The following is a 10,671-nucleotide window of genomic DNA, read 5'->3' on the forward strand; positions in this document are numbered from 1 at the left end:
CTTAAACGGTTGATTGAAGGGATAAGCCTGTTGCCCTCCTAGTCAACTGCTATCAATCCCAACTCATATAAACACCATACTAGCAATAGGTTGACCAGGGTTCAGTGATTATGGGATGTATAGTCACACAACATGTGGAGGGCACTGGATTGGCTTCTTTGTAATAAGCAGTGCTGGTGAACTTGTGACTTTCCAGATGTTGTTGGGCTCCAGCTCCTATCAGCACCATCTAGCTTGACATTATGACACCAAGGGAGCTGGAGTCATCTGATCTAACATTTAAGGAGGGGTATCACACATTCTACACGTCACTGCTAAAAGCTAGAGAGATCACTTCTTTTCAATTATTGTAGGCCATGAAAATAGCTTCTCTTGTCCCTTCCCGCACAAGGAGCCAATATCTATGAAGTCTTCCTCATTGCCTCCTGGCTCAAAATACAGCCCAGCCTCAGTGTACTGAGACAAAGTGCAGTTTCTACCTCCTTGACAACTGATGGACACCAGAAACTGGAGAGTCACTACATCGCCATTATGAAATCAAGCTAAAAGCACAAACATAAAAGGAAACGTCAGACATTTTAGATCAGGGATGGGGAATGTGTGATAGTTTACACAGGATGCTGGAAATTTTCATTAGTACAGCACAGCCATTAGTGAGAGCAAATGGGAACTGCAATTCGACAGCATCTCCAGGGGCACACCTTTTCCAACCGTTTTAGACAATACTTTATTACCATGACTCATGTATCCCCACAACAGCTAAAAACCATAGGGAGAGGTGTATTATTTTCAGTTAACAGGATGAAAAAGAGTAAGGATTGCTTTAAGCATATCCAAGCTGAGCTGGGGCAAGGACTTATCTCCCCGGGTTCTTAACAGGGTTCCTATAAGACATCAGCCAGATTCCCATATCATCCCTAGGCTGGCCACATAGGGCGACTGTCCATTTCCTGAAACAGGAAATCTGGTTGACAAACATGATAGAACACAGACAGCTAGGTCAAGTGGCCAGGAGAAGAAAGCAACTGAGCCAAATTTCTGGGAAATGCAGCAGCTTAGAGCTTTCCCAGCTCTGATTGTTCTTGCACTGATCTCATTCAGTTGACAGAAGGCCACTTAAAAAAATTACAGGTACTCTCCTGTGGGCTACAGCAGTAGTCCAGCTCTCTTCAATAAATTATGTGTCTCTGTGTGAGAATCTTAATGTTTTTCTTCCAGGCTAATAGGGCAAAGAGTAGCAAGCCCTTTTTATGTCTTCACAGCTTGGAAGGAACGTGTTACTGGCAACCCATCAATGAATTATGACAGTGTTAAGTCCAACGTACACCACTGTAATTCACATTTTTGGTCATTGTACAGGTCAGAACTCTGTACTAACCATGCAACAACCAATCGCCCTATCCCAACCCACTTTTCCTCTCCTGCAGTGCCACAGCACAACTATTCTTTGGCTGACAGAGTAAGGAAAGTAAGAGAAGCATCCAGCTATCTTCTTATGATTCCTTTGTAACTTCCCAGGAGGTCCCTGAATATTTAAAGCACATTTTTTTGTAAAATAAATAACTAAAACCCAATTAAGTGTTGCTGAAAAATAATGTGTAACAAGTAACTTCATTTGCAATTGGGAAGACTAAATGCATACCTATCACTTTTTTAAAAAATCACATTCCAAACTCTGTGCCTTCAAATAAAATTCCAAAACCACACATATTTGAAGAAAGGGCTGTGCTTGATCAGACCATAGATTGAGTTGACCCAGTATTCTTTTCACACAACTGAAGGTGCTGAAAGCCATGAGCAAAGCACTAATGGTTGTACAGTAACATACTGTCTCTCCTATTGAAGGTATTATATATCCAGGATGAGTAGCAGCCTTTTTAAAACTATGGCCTGTTACAGACTGCCAAAATAAAGCTGCTTCGGGTCTCTTTGGAGGTATGCTGTTTAAATGATGCATGCATCCTAAGTATCCGGAAGCTGCACCAAAAGCTGCACTGCGATGCTTAGGAATGGAGTGTGGCTTTGGCGCGACCTCCGGACTCTTAGGACCCATGCATCGTTTAAATAGCATACCTCCAAAGAGACCCGAAGCAGCTTTATTTTGGCAGTTTGTAACAGGCCTATGTTTCAAGTGACCACCTGAACTACAGCTCACCCCAGTCTTTAGGATTAGCATTACTAGTTCTTATGCCATAAACCACATATCATCTTTTTTAAATAGTTCACTACATTTCTTAATATGGCATGACTAGTATCCTATGCAACAAACAGTAAAACAGCAGTAGTAATACAGTGTACACATACACACACACAAACTTCATGTTTGTTCTTGTATCAAAAGCAAGGCAAAAGATACACAGGTGTGTCAGTTGGGTTTACTATATGACTCCAAATGAACCACAGGTCAAAGGAGTTGGATTAACATCACAATGCATTTGAAAGATTACAGATCTGTAATCTTTATTTCTTGAAAAGATGAAAACAAATCAGAGTAATTTTCTGATTTGCACTGTTGCAGTAAAAGGCTTTTATAAACATACAAGAAAGTCTACCAGCCTTCCAGAAACTGCAAGTGGACTGGAAGTGCTTGCATGGTTATACCTATGATGGAACTACTGAACATTCCACTGCAAGGATGCTAGGAATGCTACCCAATCCCCCAAATTATGATTATATACATGAACCTATGTCAAGTGTTTACAGACTGGCACCCTCCAGCATAACCCAAACTACATGATGTGGGGGTCTTATCTACTGGGAAAACTGGAAATACATTTCAGATGTGGGGAGTTTCTGTGTTTAATGTATCCATGCATCACCATCTCCATCCATTAGGAAGCTGTTATTCAAAATAAAGAGTTGTAATTTAACCTTTCTCTTGGTATGCGTATGGCGGGGAGCAGGAAGAGTACATTTGGGTTATTCTCACACCAACACTTATTCAAATATACATTCAAATCTGTGTTCTCTCTTCTGAATTTTAAGACATATAAAATTTTAAACTGAATGCCAGGAAGGCTGTACCACATGTGATCTCTGATCCCATGAGAAGAGTGGGCAAATTGCAACCCAGAGACTACCCCACTCCTCACCTGTTTTTGTGGCCCTTGAATCTCTAAGACAGCCCTTTTCTGGCCAAAAGAAAAGCAGTGAATTCCCTTTCCCAGAAGCCTTTAGGAGTGGCAATTCACCATTTCAAAAATGCACTTTTCAAAGGTAGAAGAGGGGTTCTGGCCACTTCTGTTGTTGTATTGGCAATCCATGTGAATCCCTGAGGTCCCTTTTAAGTGAAGGAACACCAACCATGGAACAAAGAAATGTACTGTGAATGAAAGGATCTTCCATGTCATGTCTTAAGTATGGTAAATTACCCGATAGGACAGGGATTTCCCTGAGAAAATTACAGATGCCTTCAAATCCTTTCAGCGGAGGCAGAAGCTCAGGAGGGCAGGTCACATTAGAGCCTTAACAGCAGACCAGCAGAAAGGCCGTAATGTATGGGTAGTTCTTCTGGATTATGGACATAACTAAGAATGAAGTGTGCTTGACTTTTATTGTAAACTTACCTAATGCACATCTTTGTGCAATATGCCAAATGCCATTATGCCCATACAGTATTTACATTTTTAAAATAATTTGCACTGCAATTTTCTAATAAAAATACGTACAAAGTTGTCTATATAATGGGAGTGTGTGCACAAAACCTGGATATATTCATTAAAACAATGTACAAAAATGCACTGAATTAGGGAAAACAACTTGCAAAAATGCATATATAAACATGAAACTGTGTACAAAGACGTTTCTGTTTGGAGAAATACATATAAATTTTCATGGTGACCTTTCTTTAAAATACTGCAAATTCATGAGGAAACAGGATGAAATGAACTTAAGGCTGGTAAAGATAATCACAGCAAAACCACAGCTAACATGTATCTATCCCGTCATAACACTGGACTCTACTGATTTCATGATCATTTGCAGTCAACATACCATCTGGTGATGAGTTCAGAAAGGACAAAGGAAATTAAAGCTACATTCTTCCCATCCCTCAAGGTCAACTGTGCTAAGCAAGCAGGCTGAGATGATGACAGCACTTCTTTACTTCAAACCACTGCTCCACTGCATAAGCCTTCAAGATAAACATCATTTTACTTCTTAAGAAAGTGAGTGGGAAGATGATGAAATTAAAAAGTAGAGATGCCTATCTCATCCAAATAGCATCTACATAAGATGGGGCAGATTTCAGAACAAAAATAAAGATGAGATTCATCCTGATTAAAAAAGATAAATATATTTAGGTAGAAACCAAGAAGCAGGAGTGCAATTCAGTTTGAGGTTTTGTCCACAGAAAGCAAAAAGCAAAGATTATGAACTTCATATTATTTTGGTTGGCTCCACCAAAACAAGGGTTCACGATGAAAACTATTTGATTGACACCTTAAGAGACAACTATGCAACATTTTTTTTTCTAGAGTAGTGGTGCAAAGGGGAGCAACGTGGGAAAGCAGCTTTCTTTGTGGGAAAGTTTGAGTACTTTTCCAGTCTTCCCAGAAATGTTAAAATCATGGCTTACACCTGATGCTGTCATTGCTCATAAATGAATCCCCCCTTTCTCCTTCAGTCCCCATGTATACCTCTCCCCAATCTGCTCATGGGATTGGGGGACCCTACAGAGTAGACCTTGGAGAGGTGAAATGAGGCTGCATAAGAGATGAGGGGAAGGAAAGCTCCTGTTGCCAGAGAAATCTGCTCACATAATATTAGATTTAACACCATGGTTGCCATTTGTAATCAGAAAGATTTCAAGTCATGAGGCCATAAGTGAGTAATTCTGGTTCCAACTGAATGTTTCAAGTGAAGCCCTACCAAATACCAAAATATAAATGAATCCTCATGAAGGATGAAGAGGACGTTGGGTACAAATGAGTATTTTCCAGACCTCTTTTAAATCACTGAAGTGTCATTTCTATAGCATCCAAATGACACACTATTGCCTCCCACTGGTGGGACAGATCATTCTAGCTTTGGTTCCTCCATCCCAGCAGATCCTAAAGTATACATCTTATTAAGAATCCTTCCGTTCCTAAAGCCACACAATTGATCTTCACATCTTTCCTGTCTCTCACACTTTTTATATCATACTGCTGCAAAAAAGCCCCCAACCATTTTGTTCCCTGAACAAAAAAACATACAAGGCTGGAAGCTGCCTGTGGGACCTGCCGTTACAACATTCAACCAGTAAATTTTCATCTCAGAAAGCAGGATGAATATTGCATGGTGCTCCCTCCATCAGCACACTGCTTCTCAGGACTCCCTGCACCCACAACTGGTAAGTGACACCTAGGAAAAGTCAACATGTTTTGGGCTACAACTCCCAAAATTTCCCAGCCAGCCACTAAAGTGACATTAATGATTGTGGGGCAGGATATATTCTTCAGCAAACATTTCTGTCAGAGTCCTTCCAAAAAGTGTCTCAAGTCCCCTCTCAAAGATTTTCCTTTCCTTTCTCCTCTGCTTTCCTCATCACAAGAGCAATGGATGTCCTTTAAGGAGAAATAGGCAAATATAGTGTCCACAATTAGGCAATCTTTCTTCTCACACTCAGCCAGCAAGCATTCTAAAAGTCTTGGCTCATCATTCAAACATCTCCTGCCAAGGCTACCACAGTATTAAAAAAAAATCTGATAGGTTGCCTAGAACAGCCGTACCTATATTTACACATATGGTTGCAAAGGAACAAGCCGTAGCTCTATAATAAACCAGGTACCCCTGAACGTTATGCAACATAGCCTCCAACTCAGCTTTTGCCACCGAGATCAAGAAACGGGTTGGGAGAACAACAGGTACTTTCCTCCTGATTTGTTTATATGCAATCAGTTCCTCTTTCCAGCTTAACAGGTACATAAGAGGACAATAGAAAACTATGGCTGGGACATCAGTCCGATAGGTCAAGAAGCAAAACGTGGCTTTAAGATGATTGCCTTCTTTTTTATTTCATTATAGTGTCTTTTGACAGCAAAGGTGGGTGTGATTATTTGAACAGGTTGTGTTGCTGCTGCTCTTGTTGTTGGACAGATCCAGTACCCAAGGCTTGGTGGATGTATTCAGTTTTAACCTGAGTTCTGATGGTTGCTGAATGCGTCTTGGGAATCATCATTTTATGAGCAGCTGATCTCCTATCACACAAACACATGATTTGCTTAGACAAACCATGGGGCAAAGGTTTCAACAGAAGAAAGGACAAGCTTCCTTCTCTTTTCAGTAGTTGTGAAGCCATTCACCTGCTCCAGCTAATGAGGAGGAACATGGAAGACAATAGCCCTGATCACCAGGGACTTGGCACACTTCTTCAAAAGTGGAAGCCATTCCTCAATTTGGGAGAAATCCAGGGGCATTTCTGAGGCATGTCACGTCTTCCTCACCACAATCACGCTGACCAACTGTCTCTAAGTACAATGCATTAATCCAGCTTTGAAGCTCAACAAAGCCCCAGGTTTGTGAGATAATTTTAAAACTCCTCGTACAAAACTCGAGAAATTAGACCTGGTACCATGAAGAGACACAGAATGGCAAAACTTTCCCCTCAAAGGAAATACAAAATTAGATGCCCCCTGAGACATGATTACACTAACCCTGCCCACCCCGCCATAGTCCTGCTGGCATGGTTGCCTGCATCCACATGGGCTTGTTTCTCCAGTGTCAGTCTCTGCCTGAGTGAAGCACTGTTAGCGGTCAGGGCGCTGCACACAGAACACCTTGGCCTGGTGATCGCCAGAAGTGGTAACCACAATGGAAGCATCTCTGAAAGGAAAAAGGACAAGGGAAATGGGTTTATTTAAAATATTTATATCTCATAAAAGTTCTAAAAATATAACTAGACACAACTCATTAAAGTGTTACTACCTAAAGAAGAAACAAAGTAGCAAAGCCCAGAAAGAAAAAACTGGTAACAGTAGTAAAAGCTGACCACTGAAAACTCTAGCAAATAAAGACCTCAACAATAGTCCTGGCTATTCCCATCATAATATGCTACAGAAGTTTTACTGTCCAGTGCTATCCATATTTACTCTGAAGCAAGCTCTTCTGACTTCATAATGCTCCTAGCTAAATGTACGACGTATCACTCTTCATCTTGCATTCCTCCATGTCAGCCAGATAGTAATGTTCCACATTTTACAGGTGAGCCAAAGGCCAGAAAGACATAACCAATCCCAAGATAGCCAAGGCATTCTCAGGATGGCAGGTGGAATAATTCACTTTCCTTGGCTTTATCTCTAAGAGGGCCATCTGCGATGCGTGGGGATAAACCCAAGGAAAATGGATTGTTCCTCCTACCATCCCAGACCCTTCACGATAAGTACAACCTCTCAATCCAAGGTATATTCCTAGCCCAAGCCCACTATACTCTCTGCCGCACCACATATTACCACTTTACTGGACCTCTGCTGGCCTTTGTGAGAACAACCACTGGAATGTGTCTACCAAGGTTTGTTTTTTAAAATGTGAACAACGAGCAGTGTGGCTTAGTAGTTTGAGTGTTGGACTATGACTAGAGTTCGATTCTCAGCTTGGCCATGAAACCCACTGTGTGACCTTGGGCAAGTGACAGACTCTCAGACTTAGAGGAAAGCAATGGTGAACCTCCTGTGAACAAATCTTGCCAAGAAAACCCCATGATAGAGTTGCTATCTAAGTCAGAAACAACTTGAAGGCACACAACAACAACAACAACAACAACAAATAAAGAGCACAGAAAGGAGAAAAATACTGCACAACTATGCATAGCAGCATTTTGGAAAGTCCAGGCCTTTCCTCACCAGGCAACCCTATTGCCAGAAAATGCCTCCATCATTCTTTAACTTCCAATTGGCAGCTAAGATGATATTATTAAATAGGCTCATAAACCCTTAAACCAAAGGGTTTATTATTTTTAACTGTTTGGGAGGACTTTTAAAATTATGTTATGACAAATTGCTTCAGTCTGTTTTTAAACATTTTTGTATCTGTTTTATGTATCTACATTTAATGATATCAATGTTTTTAGCTGTTGTACATAACGTCAGAATTCCTAGTAACCTCATAGGCAATAAATATATACTTTAAACAAACAGATAAATATGCCTCCAAAACTGCTACAGCATCTCTGCTCTACCACATTGCCCTCCTGAACCACAAGTTTCTAGTGCCCTCTACATCTCAGTCTATGGTGTTTATCACTCTCATTCTCCCTCTATCCAGCACTTCTTCCCTCTCTGAACCAACATCTCCTTACCAAAAAAACATCTTTAGCATCCAGCCACTCACTTGTTCAAAGCGAAGTCCAAGATTTCAGCTGAGTGACCCCGGTACTCACTGATCAGCTTGCCTGACCGAGCATCCCAGAGGGACACAGCCCCATCCAGGCTGCAGGTGTAAACCACAGGTGCACTTTCCTCCCACAGGAGCTGTACAATTCCTGACTGGAAACACAAAGAGAATGGACATTAGCAGACTCTCAGCATTCCTCCCTTCTCAGCATGAAGCATGGCCCTTCATATTCTTAAGTCTTTCCACTGATAGTGCCAGCATTCCATAAACTGTAACAGCAACAACATATACTTCTCCAAAACCAAAATCGTCTCTGAAGTGGCTATTTGGATTTAGTATTGCATTCTTCCTCTCTCTTCTAGAAGGAGCAGATGATGGAACCTTTATCCACCAGCTCCTTATTGCACACCATGAACTTGGATCAGGTTTCTGAAGCATCCCATCATGGCTTTGCAGTTTCTGGTAGTTATGAGGAGGCGGAACACTGATCTGGAGCTCCTGCCCCCAGCAGGGTTGGAATGCAAGCTCACACAACTATAACTGTAAGCTGCACTCTCTTGTTGTTAGATCCTGAGTAAAACCTATTTCTTCCTCTCATGAGTCTGCAATTCAGAGAGCTAGCTTCATGGCAACCCATTTCTCCACTGTCCCATGTGACATCAAGTCTCCTCTTCTCCATTACCTCATGCTGGCATTTGTGTCTTAGAGTCTGTGTAGCAATGTCATAAATGGCCAAGGTCCCATCCAAATAGCCAACAGCTGCCAATGGCATCCTGCAACAGCAAGATGGAAGAAAAGGTTTTCTTATAACTTGCTTTACACAGTTCTTTGCCCATGATTCCATGCACACACCACCAACATCTACTCCCCTCTAATACTTACACACTGCAGAAACCCAGTGACTCCACAGAGTTGGACTCAGCCTCCTCAGCTTCTCCCACTGAAGGCTTGGGGGTGCTCTCTGCTTTGAACACAGACACAACCTGCAAGAGAGATGGACAATGATAGATACTTCTCACATTCAACGTGTAAAGCAGAGTCTCTGGTTACGGAGCTAGGACAAGCATTGACACACTAGCAGAATTCAAAGAATTTTCAAAGAACCTTTGAAGTTGGCTAAAAACAATGCAGCAGGAAATCTGGAAAGCAACACACTACCCAAGACCAGGTTTTGACCAGTTTAACCACCCAGAGTCTCTTTGCTATTAGAACCCAACTTTCTGTGACAATAAGATTTTGTCCATAATCTCATGACATATCTCTAAAATATAGCATAAGACCAAAAAAAAGTCTCCTGTTCCTCTTTGTAATTTCAAACTTTGATCCCATGGAGGGCAGAAAACAAGATCCTACAGAGACAACATATAAATCCTCAGACCACACTCACCATGGAAAGTACAGTGCCATCTAATGGTAAGACATACAGTAATTTCTGGTCCCTTTCCAGCTCCAAATAACCTTAGCCCCCACATTGCCCTATTGACAATATGTATAACATGCCCACATTCATTTCCTTCTGGTGCTGCCCTCCTCCCTGCTCTTTCCATTAGCCTGCATCCTCAAAACAGCCAAATTCAAAGAGATATGTTCCCTTGTTCCACTGTTCAACTGAAAAAGATCAAGAAGAACAGGAGCACTGGGAACAGTCAGTGTGACTATCATTTTTTTATTTGATCAAGAAAGATGGCTAGAAGTTATGACACTTCTGCCTCTGTCCCCCAAAACAGTTCAGATCTCTGCCGGGGTGATAACTTCAGGGTGATGGCGAAGAAAGCTTTGTTCTGCTTCTTTGGCTAACTGATACTACAAGGTCAGAATAGCCATTAAGCATAGAGGTAAACAATATTTCTCCATCTCTGCCTCCCTACCTCCAAACCAGAGACAGGAATTGGAAACTTGTTATGGTTTGCTTCTATGTAAAGCCAACACTGAGCCCAAAGAAATCCAGGCTGCAGTCAAACTGTTAGAACTGTGTAGGGAGATAGACTTCAGCTCTTCATTTAAGTCTTCATTTGCTCCAGCTCCAAAGGAAGCCTTAGGACCACCTCACTTGCTATATGCTGGCTCCCTACTCACCAAGGCACAAGCAAATTACCAAACCTAAAGACCAGTGTGACAAGCAGAAATCACCCAATCTTCCCTTAGCTATACAAAACCAATAATAATAATAATAATAATAATAATAATAATAATAATAATAATAATAATAATAATAATAATATAATCATCATCATCATCATCATCAATAAAGTGGTTTTTAAAACACATCCTCAGCTGAAATGTCACATTTTGCCTCTGCATGGAGAGGAGGAAAGCACTCACCTTGCCTGTTGCAGAGTTCACCAGCTTGGCATGGCAGTC

General features: G+C 41.4%; 1 protein-coding gene across 1 annotated transcript in view; it reads right to left on the minus strand.

Annotated features, from left to right (window-relative positions):
* Nucleotides 1–3,534: 3,534 nt before the first annotated feature.
* Nucleotides 3,535–10,671, minus strand: part of LOC121918893 (angio associated migratory cell protein) — a 13,374-nt gene continuing 6,237 nt past the window's right edge. The window contains 5 exon segments of the mRNA XM_042444916.1: nt 3,535–6,804; nt 8,308–8,462; nt 8,993–9,083; nt 9,193–9,293; nt 10,633–10,671. Of these exon segments, the coding sequence (XP_042300850.1) occupies nt 6,729–6,804; nt 8,308–8,462; nt 8,993–9,083; nt 9,193–9,293; nt 10,633–10,671 (462 nt within the window). The 3' untranslated portion in view covers nt 3,535–6,728.

The sequence above is a fragment of the Sceloporus undulatus genome, chromosome 1 (genome assembly GCF_019175285.1).
Source record: "Sceloporus undulatus isolate JIND9_A2432 ecotype Alabama chromosome 1, SceUnd_v1.1, whole genome shotgun sequence".
NCBI lineage: Eukaryota > Metazoa > Chordata > Lepidosauria > Squamata > Phrynosomatidae > Sceloporus > Sceloporus undulatus.